Here is a 21,480-nt window from a genome sequence, read left to right on the forward strand (position 1 = left end):
GAGTTCATCTCTTCTCAAGATCCCCAGAGTATCTTGAGGCTCTTGTACCTAACAGGAAGTGACCTTCCTTGGTCACCTGATTAGGTTGCTGGGAACCTTGTAAGCAAGGGCAGGCCAGTATTTCCAAGGGGTTTTATTGGCTTCATAAAGTCAACCTTAGTTCCTTTAAGTTTTCTGGTTATATCTGAGTCTATGCACATTCTCAAACCTAACATCCTAGTCAGAGCCTTGATAATATAACCATTGTTTTCAACTGTGTCCTGTTATAAGAACAGATTCTTATTGAACTTATGCAAATAAATATATTACCATGAAAATAAGAATACTCATTGAGAGTTTATGAATTATAGAAGGATCAAGAAGGGAGAAAAAGATAAGTCATCTTTGTTGATAGCTTAAGAGAAAAGAGGGAGGGTTTCCCTCAAATCTGGAAAAACTAAAACATTTTTAAAAATCAGCAGTGTTTCAAATAAAAATCATAAAATTATAATCATCCTCATCGGTTCATTCAGTCCCATGTTATTAATTCTTGTTCTGTTTGAATCCAGTTTTTCCATGAGTTCTGGAAATTCCTACCCAGTTCAGTTTTATGATCTTAAAGTTATCAGAAACCTGTATTCTAGAGTACTTGTTTGAGCCCGCTCCATGAATCTCTCTGAAAATGAAACATATTTGCAAAAGCATAAAAGTAAAAGAGTAACTCTCTGTAAATGACAAAGACTTTAAAATGGCCATGGTTAAAGACCTCATGAGAGTTCATTATAATGCAGTTGACAAGGAAATGTGCTTATTTCTGTAACACACAACACTTCAAGATAATAATTAGAATTAAAAGTGATAACATACCAGGACATATCAGATTTTATACAATTTCTAGAACACATATAAATAACATGTAGCCACACAAATATAATCTAAGAAGGTTTAGCATCATTTATTTGGCAATGCTTCTCACATAATCCAACATATCAAACAAGCCTAATTAGTTCATCATCTCTCCTCTATAAAGAGAGAGGACAAATATTATATGGTAGCACTTATATGTGGAATCTAAAAAATTAATACAAACGAATCTGTATACAAAATAGAAACAGAGTAACAGAGATAGAAAACAAACTTATGGTTACCAAAGGGGAGAGGGGGTGATGGAGGGATAAATTAGGTATTTGGGATTAGCAGATACAAACTATTATATATAAAATAGATGAACAACAAGGTCCTACTGTATAGCACAGGGAACTATATTCAACATCCTGTAATAAACCATAATGGAAAAAAAATATGAAAAAGAATATATATATATATATAATTAAATCACTCTTCTGTTCACCAGAAACTAACATAGCATTGTAAAACAATTATACTTCAATTTTTTTTTTAAAAAAGGAGAGAGAACAAATCTTTTGAGATGTTCCAGGGGCCCTCTGGGAAATCCCCAAATTAGTTCGAGGTCAAAAAGACTTTATTTAGAATTTAATTTTGGGAAGTTTGTGAAAAATATCAAAAGGTTTGGATACTTGACTAAATAGGATCCCAGATTATTAATAAACAATACTTAATAATCTATGTGACAAAGTGACAGTAAAGTGTTTCAAAGGCAAATATAGAATGTTACATAGCTGTTAACAAAACTTCACTCTTAATATTGAGAAGATTCATTTTTCTTAAGTTACCAAAGACCTGATTAAGATGACATGAAGCACAGGAAATTATTTTGATAAAACACAGAACTTCTGTTTTTTAGGAAGGTTATTTAATAGGTAAAGAAAAACCTTTCACAGTCTCTTATCAGGAGCAGACCAACAGTCCAGTAAAACTTTGTCTTTTCAGTATATGAAAAAAAAATCAAGTTTTAGTTTTATATAAGTACACTATTAATATTAAGGCTTATTTAAAAAACACTTTTAATAACAATTCAATTTTAGCCAGCTTGATTAGACAAGGTAAAATTTCCCATGCTCATGCTTAATTCCCCTCTCTCTCTATAGTTACAGATATAGATATGTCCATAATTTGCCCTCTATTTTTCTGTTGTCCTCTTTTCAATTCTGAAATAATCAGTATTACTTTAGGACAAATTTACTTTCTTTTCCATTAACAAAAATGCATCTCCATATCTCATACCTTTTCTTAGCCAAAAACACGTCTTACTTTCCTTGCATACAGAATTTTTCCCCTTATTATTTCTAGTAGTTTACATATACAGTTGACGCTTGAACAACATGGGTTTGAACAGCATGGGTCCACTTATACGCAGATTTTTTTCAATAAATATGTACTACAGTACTATATGATCTGAGTTGGTCATTCCATTGGAGGAACCCCCTTCCCCGATTTCAGTATATGTATTTTTTTCTCTCTCTTGAGCTGATCAGTTTTCCTAATGAGGAACTGTCCATTCTTTGTGTATTTGAGGGGAGGGTTAGTAGGATATAATGCTGGCTCCTAGATTTGGTAGTGGGCTAAGGGAGTGCCTCTAGTCAGTATGTAGACTTTCTGATTGCTGGTTGGTACCCCCTCCCTTAACTATGCACAAGTTCCTAAAGCCAGAGTCCCTCTGGGTCAATGTCTTCAGAGAATAAACCTCCATTCCTCACCCTGGAATGAGTTAAGAGTGGGTACAAGGCTGCATCGGAGTGGGGAAATGGAACTTTTTCTAAAGGCTTTTGACCAATCCTTCCACTTCAGGCTTCCTAACACCCACCTTCAGAGCTACTTGTTGCCTACAGTTTTTGAACTTTTATGAAATTGTGCCACATCAATTGCCTTGCACCTTGGTTTTCCTTTGCCTAACTTGTATTCCAGATCTCTCTGCAAGTCAGTAACCCATCACTAATCCATCTGTTTTGTAGCTTCCACCCATGCTCTTTGCCTTGTGAATTGATGCTTTTTTCCCCCCTTTTACTGTCACGCAGTGGGATTTCAAGAGCGATCAGAAGGAAGTGCATGTGTTCAATCCTCTATGTTTAATTAGAAGTCATTAACCTATTTTACAGATGGAGAAACTGAGGTTCAGGGAGGGATAATGACCTGCACCAGTCATATCTCATAACCAAGACAGAAATAAAGTCTCTAGTCCTCATGTGTATGTTCTTTATGAAAGAAGCAAAAAGGTATGAAAACAGGAGGAATGCAGACATTTAGTAAAGTGGTTTGGGGATGGGGGCATGTATAAATGGAGAGTGCTGATGGGAGTGGCCTGAGAGGCAATGAAAAGAGATGGCCAGAAAGAAAGGAAGTGTTTTCATCCTTGGGTTTTCTGCCATCTTGCCTTTCATTGTCTTCAAATTCCTTCAAGATATTTATTGTCTACAAGAACCCCTTTCTGTGTTTACCACTCTCCTATTTCAAGCCAGAATCCTAACTGGTTCTATCCTATACTCCATTCTTTTCCAGAAACATATAATATTTTTAAACTGTTATTCTACTCAAATTGCCCATATTCTCAAATGCTTGCAATGACTCCCCACTGCCTATGAGGTAAAATCCAAATCTCCTCATTATTTCAATAATCCAAGTCCCTGAACTGTTTGGGGAGAGGGGTTGATAGGAAAACCTAGTGGCAAGAGATGGGAGCAACTTGACAAAAGAAGGGATAATAAGCATTGGTGAAAAGGAGGAGAAGTTAAAAATGACTCTAGGGTGATAAGCTTGAGTGACTAGGGCAGATTTGAACAAGAAAGTCAGAGATGCTGACGAGCTTGATTTTGAATGTGGGAAGGTAGAGGTGGTAGTACGAGAACCATGTAGAAATGCCTAGCAGACAGATGGAAAGAGAGAGTGAAAGATGAAGCTATGCATCACAAGATCTCAGGATTGGCACGTTCTTACATGATTCCCAATCCAATGCTAGAAGGAGTGAGAGAATATGATAGCTCCAAGGGTCACCGAACTACTTAAGCCCACCCAAATACCTCCATTCTAAACAGATTCCCTTTGATTTGATGATGCTTTAGAAAATCTCTTTAGGATGGGGATATTTGGGTGGGTTTATGTAGGAGAGAAAAAAGAACAAGAGGGGATGTGTATGTCAATATTTCTAATCTATACTCTTTTTTGTTGTTGTTAAAGCTAAAGCATACCCAAAACATAGCTGCCTGATCCCTGCAGTGACACTGATAACTGTATTAATTTCCTGTTGCTGCTGTAACAAATTACCATGAATTTAGTGCCTTAAAACAACATAAATTTACTTTCTCATGGTTTTGGAGGTTAGAAGTCTAATATCAGCCTCAGTTGGCTAAAGTCATATGTCAGCAGAGCTGGTTCCTTCTGGGGGCTCTAGGGGAGAATATACTTCTTTGCCGTTATGAGCTTCTAAAGGCTGCTTGCATTCCTTGGCTTGTGACCCCTTCCTCCACATCACTTCAACCTCTGGTTCTATAGTTAACTTTCCTTTTTCTGACATTGACCCTCTTGCCTCCCTCCTATAAAAACCCATGTGATTACATTTGGCCCATTTGGATAACACAAGATAATCTCCTCATCTCAAGATCCTTAAATTAGTCGCATCTGAAAAGTCCCTTTAGCCATGTAAAGTAACATATTAGGACATGGGCATTTTGGGGGAACCATTATTCAGCCTACTACAATAACTTTCTGATGAAACTCAGGACCCTCAGTTCTTGTCAAGATGTGGTCTGTATATATTGATATCAATGAATGAGTGAATGCATGAGTAAAAATCTTTTAATGATTTAACAAATATTTATTAATCTGCTAGGTCATGTTTTAAACTATCGGCAAAGGAGGTCCAGGAACCAGTTCTTATTCTATAAATTTGACCCTGCATTGGTCCCAAAGCAAATTCTGTCATATTAAAATGGCAACCAGTTCATTGATTACCATGGAATTAAGACAAGAGAAGACAAGTCTTTTTTCATCATTCTACTTATAGGTATTTACATAGAAAAAAGGTAAACAGAGCAACAACACAGACATAGCCCCAATTGAACGGCTGCTCCTGGTTCAAGGAATTATTTGGTAACATTGAAGGAGGTAATCTGAAAGAGCTGTCTCGAGCAGACCCTCTAGGTGAGCACCTCTCCTGCCTGCCCCAGGGAGCTTGACTTTCACTGAAGTTCCTACCTGTAGCCATGGGGCCTGTTCCCCGTGTGGGCTGTGAGTTTGACCCCAGTGGTGAGGGGCCCGCCCTCCTTGTAGCCTGAGTGTCTGACCTTGATGTGGCCCTTGGGATTGTCCCCCGTGTGGGCTGTGAGTCTATCACCTTTGTGGCCTGACGACCTGCCCCTTGGGTGGCTTGTGCGTCCTGTGTCAACTGCTGGCCTGACATCTTTATAGCCTGAGAAGATGTCAGCCGGGGTGTCTGTGGTCCTGTCTCCAGTGTGGACTGTGAATGTGCCAACCCTTTAGGTAATGGACCTATTGCTTGTCTGGGCCGTGGGTCTGTCCACCCTGGGGGAAGTGATCCTGCTACTCGGATGGGCTGTGGGCCTGTTCCCCGTGCAGCCTGCCAGTATGCCCCTGGTGTGAGCAGTCGGCCTGTCTCCCATTTGAGCTGAGGGCCTGCCCCAGGCACTTGGATCCCAGCAGTGGCATGGCTGGGCCCTGGGCCTTTATGGGCGCAGGAATACCCACTTCCCTGAGTCTCCTTTGCCTCAGCTGACTGGTTCCTAGCTTGGTTTTGGCCACACATGTCACCAGGGTGAGGAGAGGAGCTCCCAGTCTTCATGTAGGAGAGAGAGGATTTGGCTGGCTCTGTCATGCAGTTATGTAAGTTCTGTATACAGAAGCCCAGAGCACATGCCTCACAATTGACCGTATCGTGGTGCCCATCCAAAGGCACCTCCTGGATCACTGGTATCTCCAAAACCTTCTTGGTGCCATTTCTGTAGAATCTCTCCAGAACACGCTGCACCAGGTTGTTCAGAATCCTCTTGGTGCTATCCAGGGAGAACTCAGGCTTCTCAAATTGAGACTGGGAACACTTCCGGCACCTCTGACCAAAGAGCCGCACAAGCACCTTTCCCTGGGACTTCTGGTGCTCCAGGTACATGTGAAATAGGATCTGCACTTGGGCGGAAGCCCAGCTTCGACGGCATGAGGAACAACAGAACCTACAGACAGAAGATCATCGTGCCCTCAGCTGATTGTTGACCGAGGCCAGGGAAATGGGCCTGGCCTCGGTCTCTAAGAACCTTTTCAACTTGAAAAAGTGTATGTGATATTGCCAATTTGACAAGAATGAGAGGGACTGCATTTCTAATAAAGCTTTCTCCTGTGGCCCATTGAACTCCCACCTATATGTGGTACCAAGTCTGCCTCTGCCAGTAAAACACCTCTGGATGTCTCAGAGGGAAGAACATTTCTGCCATTTGCCAGTGAAATTTGATCTTTACAAGGTCATAGAAAACTCTTATAAAGTACCTATTTTGAGGCAATGTTATCCCATTTTATCTTTAAAGCGCTCTTCTGAGGTAGGCATTATTGAGCCCAATATGCAGATAAGGAAACTGAATCATAAAACAATACACAACTTGCTTAAGGACACACAAAGTTAAGTGGTAGAGCCATGTTTCCAATCCCAACATTATCTACCTACTATACCACATCACCTCTATTGAGCAATGTGGTTAGTTTTGTACCTGACTTAGGACCTGGAACCATAATACTTGGGTTGGAGACTCAAGTCTGTAGTTTACAGCAGGGGGACTTTGGACAAAGCACTACTCCAAGCCTCAATTTTTACATCCATAAAATATTAAAGGGAAAAATATTCAAGGGTTATATTGTCAACATTAAATGAGACAATATATGTAAAAGCATTTTGTAAACTACAAAGTGCTTTTCAAAAGCTGGTTGATATTTTTCTAAAACTATGCTGATCCGTTGCTTTTCCCAACTCAGAACGACTATCAGGTCAATTCATCTGAACAAGAGAAGCACCTGTCCATTTGTGGCAGTGCCAAACTGATAAAAGACATCATGAGCCCCTCAAAGAGCTCTGGCTGGTGCAAAGAGAGACTCTTACATAGTTCACCAGGTTCCAAGCAGAACAGAATGACTGCTATGTGGGCTGTGGCCAATGGCTTGAAAACTGTTCTGTAGAGCCCCGGGAAGCTTCATGTAAACAATGGATTCTGCAGCTAAAAATAATTATATATAAATATATATGTTCTGTAGTATGTAATATGTGAACATATGTTATTTATAAATGTATTACAAACATATATATATATATATATATAGAGAGAGAGAGAGAGAGAGAGAGAGAGAAAGAGAGAAAGAGAAAGAAAGAAAGAGAGAGCCATTCACTGTCTTATGGGAATGGAGAAGAAAGAACACTTACTGTCCCTAGGAAGACCAGGGTACTTGAGTTAGTCCTTGAGGGACAAGTAGGGAGGGAGGGAGGAAGAAAGGGCCTGCTGAACAGGCAGAACATCATAGACAAGGGTATAGAAGTCTGAAAATTTATGGCATGGCTAATAACCCATAAGGAATGGAACAGAGGACACTTGAGGCAGGATGGGGGCAGGCAGGGAAGCAGGATAACAGGTGAGGTGGAAAGTGAAGCAAAAGTCCCTGCATGCCATATAAAAAGAGAAGACTTGATTGTCCAAGTCTTGTCCAAGTCAGCATTTCTCACCCTTCTGCATGGGCAAGGAAGCTGGTTCCTGCAACTTAGAGGCTCATTGGAAGTTAAAGAGGGAGACAGACAATAAGGGGGGGGCAGTATTTAGGGACGCAAAGAACCAGGTTTTCATTTCTTGCAGCATCAATCCCTCCTGTTATCTTCAGGCCTTCAGTAAAGTAATGTTCAAAGCCATTGCTTGGCCTTAATCAATTCTTGGGGCTATAAAGGAAGGCCCCAGTCTTCCTAGGCTGGTACTGACCAGGACTAGGCTCGTAGGGCTGCTGCAGCCTGGGGAAGCCAGACAGGACTGATGGGGGAGAGCAGGTCTCTATATAGAAGCAGTCTGAAATAAATTGTGGTGAGAGAATAGGAGGGCAGATTTATGGTATTCCCTGGGGATTTCCAGAAATACTTAAGGAGAAAGCCTAGTAAAAGAAAAAATTTCCTACCATTAAGCAAAATAGAGGCTTAGAGCCTTATCATTTCCATCTTAAAGAACACTGTGATTATAAAAGCATGAAGAGCCTGGTGACACATATTCTTTTAACAAGCTCTCAAAAGAATCATCAATGCTTAGCTGAACCTCTTGGCTCAGAAAGGCCCATGGCTGGACAGACTCTCACGTACCTGCCAAATGCTCTCTGCTTGTATTGTTTCCACCCTGGGGCTGCACAGTCTGGCCGAAGGTTCCCATCCACCTTCAGGGTCCATCTTGCCTGGGGTTTCTCCTGCCAGATCAGTTCTTGAAATGTCTGCTCCCATGTCCCAACATCCAAAACCATTCTCTTGCTCTGAGGCCTGGAGTCCATGTTTACAATAACTTTCAGTTTCCAGCAAGAAGAAAAAACAGTTTCAGTTTCTCCGTCAAGTTTCAGTTTCTCTGTCTGGATACACGTCACCTGCTTTTTTTTTTTTTTTTTTTAACATCTTTATTGGAGTATAATTGCTTTACAATGGTGTGTTAGTTTCTGCTTTACAACAAAGTGAATCAGTTATACATATACATATGTCCCCATATCTCTTCCCTCTTGCATCTCCCTCCCTCCCCTCCCTATCCCATCCCTCTAGGTGGTCACAAACCACCTAGCTGATCTCCCTGTGCTATGCGGCTGCTTCCCACTAGCTATCCACCCTACGTTTGGTAGTGTATATACGTCCGTGCCACTCTGTCACTTTGTCACAGCTTACCCTTCCCCCTCCCCATATCCTCAAGTCTAACCCCTAGGTTCTTCATGACCTTTTTTTTTTTTTTTCTTAGATTCCATATATGTGTGTTAGCATACGGTATTTGTTTTTCTCCTTCTGACTTACTTCACTCTGTATGACAGACTCCAGGTTTGACTTTTGTTTCAGACTGTTTGAGTACACAGAGCAAGTTTTTGTTCTGAGGACAGGGGGCAGCAGGGATTTGCTAGTTTGTGAACAGGTCTTGCTAAGGGATGTCTGAGTACAAAACTCTGGTCTGGATTCTGGAGGCACCTATAAGTTAGTTTTTATTTTATTTTTCTCTTATTTTTGCACTAGGCAAAGCACTATGCTCGGCATTGGGACGAGTAACATCAACTAAGAGTAAGTTCCTACGCCCATAGATGCTCACGCCCTCGTGTAGACACTGGGTAGGGGGGGCCGGTGTGGGGGAGCACGTGTCCAAGGCTCCTTTCGTGCACCTGATGAGACCTCACCACAGTCCCTTAGGGGGGGATTATTCCTGGTACTTTTCAGGTGAGTGGCACAGAGAGTGGAGGTCCCTTGTTCAAAGCCACCCGGTTGGTAAGCAACATAAGTGAGACTTGAACCCCGTCCTGTGAGATTCTAAACCTGTGATGTCTTCAGTCACCTCCTTCCCTGAGGAGAGCTCAGAGGGAGCTCAGAATGGTGTTTTGGGTTCCAGATTGGCACTCTGGAGCCAGTGGGAAGAACCATCGTGAAACCCTGACCTAGTGATTTGGTCTACTGAGATATCCTGGGTCGTGAGGCAGGACTCTAGGCCAAATGAAAAGATTACTTAACTCTGCCTTTCGCTGTGTAAATTATCATGTAACGCAGTATACGAGCAGGTGTGGGAGCCATCTTTGGATGTCAGGATAGAGTTCCCATTCCTGGGGTGAGGGATTGGAACTAGATGACCTATAAAGTCACTTCTAACTCAAGAGTCTGAGATTCTAGAAAGTAAGCTCTGTCCCTCTGGAGTTGAAATTTAAATGGGGGAGGTAAGACAAGCAGGATGCTTATGTCCTTAGAAGCCCCTACAGTTATTGTGTCCCAGACAGGATAAGCCTAAGTCTTCTCGTGCTTTCTGGATTTTAACGTGTCTCTTTGGGAGGCAGAAACCCCCTCCCCTGTCCCCTCCTCCCAGGATATTCTGTTCTGTACAAACTCTCTCTGCTCTTATAACTTTACACATTGAGGGTGCTTATGTCTGCATAGACAATATAGGAGACTCTTATCTGCCTTTACACATTGAGGGTGCTTATGTCTGCATAGACTATATAGGAGACTCTTATCTGCCTTTACACATTGAGGGTGCTTATGTCTGCATAGACTATATAGGAGACTCTTATCTGCCTTTACACATTGAGGGTGCTTATGTCTGCATAGACAGTATAGGAGACTCTTATCTGCACAGATAGTTGGAGGAACTTGGAATTAAACCCATGGGATATTAGAACTGGAAATCCCTTAGGAATCAACTTGTCCTCTTTTCTCTCTGATTATTGTACATAAGAAAGTAGAGACAAAGAGGAAAGAAGTCTCCTGCCCAAGGTCGCACAGAAAATTATTGCCAGTAGAGGGCCAGAACCCAAACATCCCATGTCCTAGCTCTGAGCTCTGCTCACCTGCTCCAACCATGCCTAGGCTCTTTCCCCACCCTTGCTCTCCTACTTTCTGCTGGGTTTAAGAACCCAAGCCCACTCTTCTTGTCCTGTATCTTCAGAGCATCCCTGCCTCCTGATTCCTCAAATGGTCTTTTTTCCCAAAATGTAGCCTTGACTGATCCATTGCACTCCCTGCCATTTCCTTCTGCCTCTGCTTCATGTGCTTCCTTTGACACACACAACTGCTCCAGGCCAGCCTGGTCCAATGGACAGGGGCATGGGGAGACCAGGGGTATGTATTGAGATTTGAGGGCTGGAGGAAGCCCACTACCTTCCTCACCACCATGACAAAAAAAGAAGAAAGAGAAAGAAATTACAGCCCTTTAAAAACCCCATGGATCCACTGTAAGCCACTTGTTCCCTCGTACAAAGGCATTAGGATAATCAAATCATGGAACTTGTAGTTGGAAGAAACCTCATATATCATCTTATGACCTCCCCTTCCCATGTCATTGATAGCCAAGGTGTCAAAACGACTTACCAAGTCACACAGGGTCGTGACCTCTAGGCTTTCATCAACAGTTGGTGCCTTATCATAGATTGGCTGAAGAGTTCATGAGAGACAGTCAGAAAAGAGGAAGGATCCTCAAAGGACACAAAGCACAGGTCAGTTCTGAAAAAGGAAAATTTAGATTCTCAGCAGTTTTGAGCTGGAATGAATCTACAGGGTCATCTAATCCTTGGATGGCACATGATGTCACTCCCCTATTCTTTTTCAAGGCAGACATTGCTAATCGATGATTGCACTCTTCTCTCTGGGTCTGGGCATATCTTCAAAATCTCTTTCATCAATGGTCTAGGCAGCCACTGCCAACTGACTGATAGATGACAATTTTTTTTGCCATTCCTGCAATAGTCCAGCTCCCTTATTTTACAAGTTGCAGAAACCAAAGCCAAGGTAGATTTAATTTAACTAGGACTAAAGTACAGTTTTTGTAATCTTAGGCATGTACCCATTTTCAGAATATCACATGACCTATTACAAATAGGTCTAGCACAAAGTTTAACACAGAGATGTGTTCTTCTTGGGAACATTTTAGGCAGAGGAAGAAAGGAGGTTAGACATTAGTGATAGGGATTGAGGGGGTGGGACTGAAAAAGGAGATGGAGACCCTATCTATGGAAGTAATCCATTTGATACTTTATTTCCATAATTACTCTAGCTTGCAAGTGGATGGGATGGAGGGATTGGCTTGGTTAAAGGAGAGAAACAAGAAACAAGAAATGTAGTCCTTAATGTGGTAATAATTTTACATTTTAAACATCTCTTTTCTGGAGAAAACTCTTAATTCAGAAAGATATATGCACCCCAATGTTCATAGTAGCACTTTTTACAATAGCCAAGACATGTGAGCAACCTAAGTGTCCACTGACAGATGAATGGATAAAGAAGATGTGGTACATATATACAATGGAATATCAGCCATAAAAAAGAATGCAGTAATGCCACTTGTAGCAACATCGATGGACCTAGAGATCATGATATTAAGTTAAGTAAGTCAGAGAGAGAAAGACAAATATCATATGATATCATTTATATGTGGAATCTAAAAAAAAATACAAATGAACTTATTTACAAACCAGAAATAGACTCACAAATAGAAAACAAATTTATGGCTACCAAAGGGAAAAGGGAGGGGAGGGATAAATTAGGAGTTTGAGATTAACATATACACATTACTATATATAAAACAGATAAACAACAAGGACCTATTTTGTAGCACAGGGAACTATATTCATTATTTTGTAATAACTTAAAAAACATCTCTTTGATTAGCATAAATACTATAGGTATATGGAACATAGATACAAAAAAAATTTAAGGTGATTGATCTGGGGAACAATGAGGCTGGATGATCCCTAACCTAAATCCATGTCTCCTGCCTCAATGCTTCAGAGTAGGGAGAGGTGAATTCTGGACTAGGAGTCCCTGCTGTGTTGGTGATGCCAGACAAATACCTTCATCTCTTGGACCCTGGCATGACTTGTCCAGTAAGTTGCAGGGCCAGGACTCAAATTTCTCTGATGCCACACTAAGTCCCATGAAAGAATGGGCCTGTCTAAAGAAAGAATGAGTTGCTAATGGTTGAAGAACAGGCAGAAGGCGTGGGGAGCTATTTGGGGGAATCTAAGTGGGGTCTTCATGCTACTCCTCTAAGGGTTGTGCTCTCTGAGCTGGGGCCCCTGGGCACATCCTAGGAAGAACTGCCATTCCAGTTAGGATGACTTCTCAGCAAAAGGTCATCCTGGAGGGGAAGGGAGGTGTTGAACTCACATTGCCTGGAATGTAATGGAAGGGGCTGTTTCTACTCTCATCCTTGTTTCTACTCTCACCCTTCGCCGCATGTCTGGATAGTCACAAACACAACAGGGAACCAGCAAGCTCAAGGGAAAGCAGAATTAGACCGTTGCCTTGGAAAGATCAAATAACACATTTATCAAATACCTATAACCTGCTGGTCCTTGTCCTCAGGCAGGGAACAGCCCAGCAGGAAAGACAGGTATGTATATAAAAGAGCATCTAGCTTTACTTTGTCCTGTCTCACTTTTCTCAGCTTATCCTTTTAGTTAAGAGCGTAGAACTAGAGCCAGCCTGCCTGGGTTGAGTGCTAGTTCCACCATGTACACCTTGGTGGCCTGGGCAAGTCCCTTTAACTTCTCTGTGCCTCAGTTTCTCCATCAAAAGAAGTAGGGATGATAACACTGCCTACCTTATAGGGCTGTTGTGAGGCTTGAATGAGTATAAAAATAGTTATTGTCGGGGCTTCCCTGGTGGTGCAGTGGTTGAGAGTCCACCTGCCGATGCAGGGGATACGGGTTCGTGCCCCGGTCCGGGAAGATCCCACGTGCCGCGGAGCAGCTAGGCCCGTGAGCCATGGCCGCTGAGCCTGCGCGTCCGGAACCTGTGCTCTGCAATGGGAGAGGCCACAACAGTGAGAGACCCGCGTACGGCAAAAAAAAAAAAAAAAAAAAAAAAAAAATTAGTTATTGTCATTTAGTAAGCAAATAGCAGTGTTTGCTAGTTTTCTATTGTTGCTATGTCGCATGTTTCTTTGTAAGTTACCATAAAGTCTTTCACCTCTCTATCTATCATCTATCTATCTATCTATCTGTCATCTACCTATCTGTAGTAGTACAGGGTGAAAAAAACTGCAAATAATTGTGTATATAAGGCCTCCAAGAGCACAGCAGTCACTTAGGAATCCAGTCTGAGCAGAGATATGTATTCCTATCACACCTTGTTATCTATCCCCAGCCCCACTCTGTTCCGTGCACCTCCCTGGGCGGGGCCAGTGCTCCCCCAGGACTCCTGTCCAGCCCCTGTCTGGATAGTCAACTCCCCTGTAAAAGTGAAATAAGAGTTGTGAAAGGAGAAGGAAGCCCAGAGCCTGCTGCGGCTCAGGCCCAGGGCTAGGCCTCCTGAGAACACCATTCCAGACAGCAAAGATCACGCTCAAAGGACAATAAAGTAAACCTTTTAGAAAGAACCAGAAGTAATGTGTAAAATCAAAAGAACTGAAACAAAAGCTCACAAATTTTCAGAGAGGCAGTTTGTTTCACAGTTTCTGTGAAAACCTGTCTTGTGTCAGGCCTCGCACAGTCCATCTGGGAAACTGGGGTTTGCCTTGATAGACCATTTGGATATTTTGGGGTAGAAAGACCTTCTGTGAACTTGAAGAAAGCTGACCCCAGAGAGGAGAGTGGCCAACCCCAGGCTGCTCAGCCTACAAAGAGAGCCCCAGACTCCCATTCGTGACATCCACCTTCTCTTTTTCAGCACAGGTTGTTTTAAAACCAGAGTCAGAAATATTTGGGCTCTGTTCCAAAGCTGTGGTGAAGATGTGATGAAGCAGAGTCTTTAGACCCCCCTCGCCTGCCGCCGCAGGCCAGGCCAGGAAACCAGCACGTGGAAGCTATACCCACTCACTGGCTTTTCTTTTCTGACTCACTTTACCTAGTTCCTCCCTCCTGCCCCCAGGGATCACCCCTCACATTAACCACCAGCACTAAGTTCTCATCTTGGGCTGTGCTTCTAAAAGAACCACAGCCAAGACAAAGAGCAACTTAATTTTTCTTCACTTCCTGCCCATGTGTAAAAAGGGCATTTTCCAGTCTGACATGGAAGGAGCCTAGAAGTCATCACTTCCATCCCTACAACAAGAAAAAAGCTGAACAAACTGAAAGTCAACAGCCCTTCTTAGATTCATGAGAGAATTTGGGGTCACAGGGCAAACCACTGCCCTGAAAACTGGAGGGACAGATGGGCGGATACAGAGGATCACAGCTTACCACAGTCAAATGCTCAGAAGCAGAAGCCCCCGCGGGAACCAGTACCAGCAGGAACAGTTTACACTGTCAATGGCCAATTGCTGGAAGCTCAGTGGACAAGCTTGAGAATTAAAAAATCCAGGGGACCCAGTCTTAGGGGGGTTTCCCACCTTCTTGTGAGTTTTACCTCCAGGAAAAACTCACTACAAAGATGGAGAAAAATCTTCCTGTGCTTCTGACAGGGGAAGGAGGAAAAAAACATTTTTTAAAACACCCAGAACTCTCTGTTCTTAAAGTCTGCCTTTAAGGAGAACTGTTGCACTGGAGCATAACACAGCTGGGTTTTACAGAAGCCTAACTGACCGGGGGGAAAGGAAATACCCAAATGCCAGCGCCTTCTATCCTTCACTGTGAGGGATGGGAATGACTTCACTCCTTTTCTGATCGATAATGAGTACAAAGCCCACCAAACTTGCAGTGACGAGAATGCAGAGGCTGGCATACACTTAAGGGGGCAGGGCTACCCCTGTGCTGCCTTCTGGGAGAGGTGCCAGGTCTCACACAGGTCAAACTAATTCTCAACTCATAATATTTGGGGGAGGAATAAAGAACTCAGCTATCAAGATTTCTAAATATACAACTAGAATCATTAAACCACCAAGACTTGGAAGAGATTTTAAAGGCCCTCTAAGTCCTATTCTTTACTTGCTTGCTTTGTAATGGTTACCATTTGACTTATGAGTAAAAATTCAGATACTGTTTCTAGACTGACTCAGGGAGAAATGCATTGGATTTAAAATTAGAAGACAAGGTTATATGTTCCAACTCCAACACTTACTGAGTTACTTAAGATCTTTGAATCTTAATGTCTTCATCTACCAAATGGAAATAATAATACCCATACCATTAGATTTAATGGTATATGTACTAATATGGTGTAGATATGAACCATAACTACAAAACATCAGTATTATTTCAAAAAAAGAAAGAATATGTAGAGGCTTGAAATAGTAGCTCTTGGATGGAAAAGAATATTTGAACCAGATATTTAAAGGGCAAAAAAGAGATAAGGACCCTTATATGTGAAGGAGAGAGATATATAAGACCAAGAACCTAGAAAGTGTTTGTGTCTGTATGTTATGGAGAAGAGAAGAGGAAGATAAAATGAATAACTAAATTTTAGAGCACTTTATCTCTTAGATATGTTTATCACCATATCTTTGTTGTTACTACAATAGCCTAATGGCTTACGACCCTTAATAAGGAGTGTTTCAGAACAGATGCCTATAATGGAGCTTTGGAAAAAACAGAAGTCCAGGCCTACCTTTGGAAATTCTGATTCTACATGTATGGGGGTAGAGAGGCATGTATTTTTAGAAAACTCCAAGAATGATGCCAAAATACACTCCTGCATAAAAATCACTATAAATTAAAAATCTGAAGCTCAGGAAGCTTGAGCAAATCCTAAGATCTAACATATGAGTGGCAGAGATAGGAGATGAATCCGGGTGCTATAAATCCCACTTGTGTGCTTTTTTCCACCATGCAGATCTGGAAGGCAAGGTCAGCCTTCATTAGTCTAGTCATTATGGCTGAGTTGACCTGGCACCAGAAAGCAGCTTGCTCTCTGATGGAAGGAGGCCACGAGGTGGGCACAGTCCTAATATACGAATTGAATTAACAGCAGCACACATTGAAGTCCAGGGAGGGGAGCTATGAGAAATGAAGGCAGATCATCCAGGGCCAAGGCGACGGGAAGCTGCGAGGTGCTGCACAGCCTGCTGATGTTCACACCAATAAGCCAAACTTGGCTTTTCACCTCTGCAGCTTCAGTCTGGCCATGAAAGTGCAGCTTGGGCCTCGGTGAGAGCCCTGTGGCCCCTCCTGATGTCAGTGAGAACTTTCGACCTGTGCAAAGAGCAACCAGGGCCCCAGGCCAGTAGCAGGAAACGAGTAGGCTCAAAGCCACAGACTCACCCAGGGGTGGTTTGGTGAGTGCATTAAAGGTCATTGATCTTGACTTCAATGTAGGTGTTTTGGAAAAATTCAGGATTACCCCCCTAAAGGATAGTTCATGAGATTTATGCTGGAGTTGTTTTACAATCTGACCTAGAGTCTTCCATTGAAGTTATTGACTTCTCCCGAGTTCATTCTGACAGGCCATTGTGATAGCCTGTTTTGTGTATCTCTCTGTGGGGCATTCTTCATTTTCAGCCACAGACTGAAGATTAGGTTTTCCACTGTTGTTGGGGAAAAAGAGGTCAATGCTATCTCTCTCCCTGCCAACTCTTCAGAGAGATTTTTTTTCCATTTCGTTTTTAAAAATCCAGGTACATTATAACCCTGATTCAATGAGGAGGAGCCTGTCTGGCCCTGTGATCACCTTTAATTACTGGGAATCAGTTGAACGTGTCAGGTCTGCAGAGAGAGATCAGTAAGGGCTACTGCTTCAGACCAAAACCTACTGTGCACATGACCTGCTCAGAAGATGGAAAGGCTGGGAGATTATAGGTGATGAATGCTGCTTGAGGCATCAGCACTATTGTACTCTTTTCTCTCCCTGTTCTTCACTTACAGTCCCATGATTTATAATGCTCTGTCTTGTCCAATTTTGGTAGCAGCCTGATGGTTGTCATAAGGCTGTAAACACGCTGAGGTTTTACTTTCTTGTGTGTTTTCTCCCACTTTGTATTTGTTATAATCCATGTCACCCAATAATGGATTAATTTTTTTGATCCATTTTTCTGTTCTTGTTAAGCTCCTGAGGTTTGGGAAATGAATATTCAGAGTGTCAATATGTGGAACTGAGCTGAAAAGTTATTCTGCCATAGATATTTAGAGAGAAGAAAATGAGATACTATTCCAGAGAATTTGATAAGCATAAAGAGGATCAGATTAGGGGCGAGAGGATCTGGATTTGAATCCAGGCTGTGCCACTAGCTGATTGCCATGATCTGGACACGTTGCTTCAACTCCCTGCCTCAGCTTCCCCTTCTGCGTAATAAAGCATTGGACTAGACGATCTCCAAGTTCAGTTGCAATTCTGGCATTCTGTGGATGGATCAGGACTCTGGACCTACATTAGGGGATGTGAAAGAGTCCTCCTGTGTCCCATGTTAGTACTGTTGACAGCATCAAGTTGTCCCAATGTCCCAAGTGTGCAGTAGAGTAGTGAACTTGAGTGCCATCCTCCAGAAGGTTGTATCTTCTGGTAGGCTTTTCCCTTAGAGAAAACTGGGGAGTATGTAAGCTAAGGAGGAGATCTGGAATGTACCTGCTGGAAGAGGAGAAAGCCAGCATGTATGTACAAGTCAGTGTCTGAGAAGAGGGAAGAAATGGTGAAGTAAATGGAACTACTTACCTTGAGGAAGGGAAGATGCACTAGGCGGGTGGCTACCTGGAATGACCAAAGAGTTTTCACGTGCAAGAGGAAGCAACCTTCAAGTCGTTGAGCACATCATGGTCCGTATTCATTTGTAGCCTTCTGAAATATTTCCATTCTTCTCTGCATGATTTCCTTAAGTATAAGTGCTAGAGAGATTTGAAGTGTAACAAGTACTGTTGAGTCTAGATTTAAGGATAAAATCCAATTGAGAACCAAAAACAAAACAAGACATTACTTAGAATCTGCACATACCCCAAGAGGCATGATATAGTTTTCTTCTGCCAAGACAAGTCAGCTTCAATGAAGAAATTCCATCTTAAATCCCTGACCCCATTCATTTTCAATGACCTTCACATCCATTTATTTGTCATCAGATCCCATGGCCATGTACTTGACCTTGTCATGTTCCAGATTATCCATCTGCTTCCTTCTCTTCGACTCTACTATAGCTATTTCAAACTGTGTCCACTCTCCACAAAATACTAACCCTGCCATTTCACTGGCTCACCCTCAGGAGATGACCTTACCTCATCCACGGGGAAATCTGAAAACTTCAGATGAAAATATCCTCAATTTTCTGCCACCAAAATTATAAACTCTCTTTTGTCTGCATCCATCCTTTTGTCCTTTTCTAGTGCTTTGATAGCAGAGATGTCCTTCAACCAAAGTTAAGCAATGACTTCAGTCCTTCCCCCAAACCTTGACATTTTAATTTCTCTATTCTATATCTCTAATCTTTTTGTCTGCCAACCCCTTCCACTCAGCATTTAAAGTGTTGAAGTCTTTTTTCTCAAAAAGCCCCCAATCTGATCCCCACATTCCCTTCCAGCTACCACTGATCTCTCTCTGCCCTGCCATGGCCGAGTCACTTACACTTACTGCACCCACTTCCTTACCTCCCACTTACTCTCCAACCCACTACATCTGACTTCTATCCCCGACACACCACTGAAACTGGTCTCACCATGGTCTCCCTCAAACTCCTGTTGCTAAATCCATTGGGTAATTCTCAGTCTTCATATTATTTGATCTCTGCAGAATTTTCTACTCTTGGCCTCTTTGAAACAATCTTCCTTTGACTTCTATGTTACCATACAGTCCTGTTTTGTGTTGTTTTGTTTTTCTCCTCAACTTTCTGGCTACTCTCTTAGTCTCCTTTGCAAATTCCTTTTTCTATGCCTGTTAGTATCCCTTAGAGTTCTTCCTTCTCATCTCAAGCCTCACTCTCCTTAGGTTATCCCAGGAATTCCCATGTACAATTGCCTTATATACCCTGATATCCATCTACAGTTCCAGTCTCTCCCGAGTTGCATAACTTTATCTTCAGTTATCCCCTGAACAGCTCCACTTTGATTTCCACAGGACATTCCATGCATCTAGAATATAATCTCTTATTTTATTTCACAAACCAACTCCCTTACCTTTGTTTCCTACTTTAGTCAATGGCATTACCACCATCCAGCTTCTAGCACAAGCTGGAAGTCTAGACGCCAACCTGCCCCTCTTTCTCCATTTTTTCCTGAACTCTGAATCAAACAAGTCATCACATTCCACCAATTGTTTCTCCTAAGTTAATATCTTTCAAATCCCTCCATTTCTTCTCCTGCCATCCTAGTTGGGTCATCATTATCTCTGTCCCCCTGCCTCTTCAATCCTTTTTCTAGGCTGCACCAAAAGTGATCGATCTAAAATTCAGATCTCACCATGCCAATCCCCCATCATGGTTCCTTACTACTCTTAAGAGGAAGACCAAACTCCTTGACTTGTCCCCATAACCCTTCATGACCTGAACTCTGCTTGCCTCTTTAGGCCAGGATTTCTCAACGTCAACACTACTGACATTTTGGGTTAAATAATTCTTTGTTGTAGGAAGCTTTCCTGTGCATTCTAGGATATTTAGCAGCATCCCTGGCCTCTATCCCCTAGATACCAGTCATACCACCTCCCCAGTTGTGATAACCAGAAATGTCCGCAGACATTGCCAAATGTACCCTAGAGGGCAAAATCAACCCTGGTGGAGAACCACTGCCTGAGACTGATCTGTCACTACACCCTACACCCTATATGTTTGAACTTCTAGCCATAGTAGCTTTTCCTTATTCCTCTACTGAACCATTTTTAATTTATTTTATATTTGTGACAGTTTTTTAAACATGTAATTCACGTAGCATACAATTTATCCAAAGTATACCAATTCAAAGGTTTTTAGTATATTCACAGAGCTGTAAAACCCTCATCACAATCAATTTTAGAAACTTTTCATCACCCAAAAAGAAGCCTCATACCCATAGACAGTTACTCCCCATTTTCCTTCAACCCCCTGAGCCCTAGGCAGTCACTAGTCTATTTTATGTCTCTATTAAGTTGCTTTTCCTGGACATTTCATATAAATGGAGTCATGCAATTTTATGGTATTTTATGACTTAGCGTATTGTTTTCAAGGTCCATCCATGTTGTAGCATGTATCAGTACTTCATTCCCTTTTTTTGTTGAATAGTTTTCTATAGAATGATATTTTTGAGGTTTGTTTTGTTCATATTTTATGGGTACTCTGCTTTTTTTTCTCTTTCATTCAGACACTGTCCTTCCTTACCTTCGTTATATGATTCTGTCCTTGCACACTTCAACTCCTTCTTTCTAGAAACAGAGTCATGTTATGAAGTAGCTTCAACAGGCCACTCTGGAAGCCATCTTGCTCTGATTTTGTATTAATAATTGGGTTTCTTCTCAGTGAAGACTCTAAATCCATTTCTCTATCTCTATTTTCTCTATGCCCCCTTTCCTTGCCTCTCTCCTCACCCTTACAACTGGACTTGGTAAGGTCAGAATTTTGGGATCGTTACCATGGTGCCCTGTGAATAGTTTTATCAAAACACTACATTATTTAGTCTATCCTCTCACTAGTCTCACTAATTCAAATCTTTTGAAGACGAAGACGTTGTCTTATTACTAATACTTCCAGCACCTGGTGTGTTTTCTGGCACATGTTAAGCATTTTAATAAATTTTTTGTGGAATCAATGAAAGAAAGGAGGAATCATTGCTTTGATAACTTGCCTGGCATTATGGTTTCCCTGGATATGGACCTGGCTTTGTCCTGGTCAGGCTTTCCAGAGATGGAGTCTTGCCTCTGTATGGGGTCTGGAAGCGTTGACAAGGACCTGCTGTCAGTCTTTCTGACAACCTGCCCAGATGGCTGACTGTTGCTTTGCCCCTGCCTTCACCTTCAACATATACCACCATCTCTCCTGGATTCCTCATTGACCTTCTTCGCGTTTACTTGCTGCCCTAGCTGTCAACTCCCACTCTTACTGTTCTCTTGTGATCTCACACTGTACCCTCTCTCGAATGGATAAG

At 42.1% G+C, this 21,480-nt stretch overlaps 1 protein-coding gene across 1 annotated transcript; it reads right to left on the reverse strand.

Annotated features, from left to right (window-relative positions):
• Positions 1 to 1,259: 1,259 nt before the first annotated feature.
• Positions 1,260 to 8,498, reverse strand: RTP4 (receptor transporter protein 4). The gene is made up of 2 exons (XM_029214808.1): positions 8,222 to 8,498; positions 1,260 to 6,077 (listed from the first exon to the last, which is right to left on the reverse strand). Exons 1-2 carry the CDS (start codon positions 8,401 to 8,403, stop codon positions 4,892 to 4,894), a joined length of 1,368 nt encoding a protein of 455 aa, XP_029070641.1. The 5' UTR covers positions 8,404 to 8,498; the 3' UTR covers positions 1,260 to 4,891.
• Between the last annotated feature and the right edge of the window lie 12,982 nt (positions 8,499 to 21,480).

The sequence above is a fragment of the Monodon monoceros genome, unplaced genomic scaffold (assembly GCF_005190385.1).
Source record: "Monodon monoceros isolate NGI ecotype Baffin Bay Population unplaced genomic scaffold, NGI_Narwhal_1 Super_Scaffold_11, whole genome shotgun sequence".
NCBI classification, from domain to species: Eukaryota; Metazoa; Chordata; class Mammalia; order Artiodactyla; family Monodontidae; genus Monodon; species Monodon monoceros.

Excerpts from the sequence above, each read along its gene's own strand:
- RTP4 (XM_029214808.1), bottom strand. The coding sequence starts at position 8,403 with ATGGACTCCAGGCCTCAGAGCAAGAGAATGGTTTTGGATGTTGGGACA. Across the intron at positions 6,078-8,221 it reads AAGCAGAGAGCATTTGGCAG|GTTCTGTTGTTCCTCATGCC; the intron begins GTACGTGAGAGT and ends TTCTGTCTGTAG.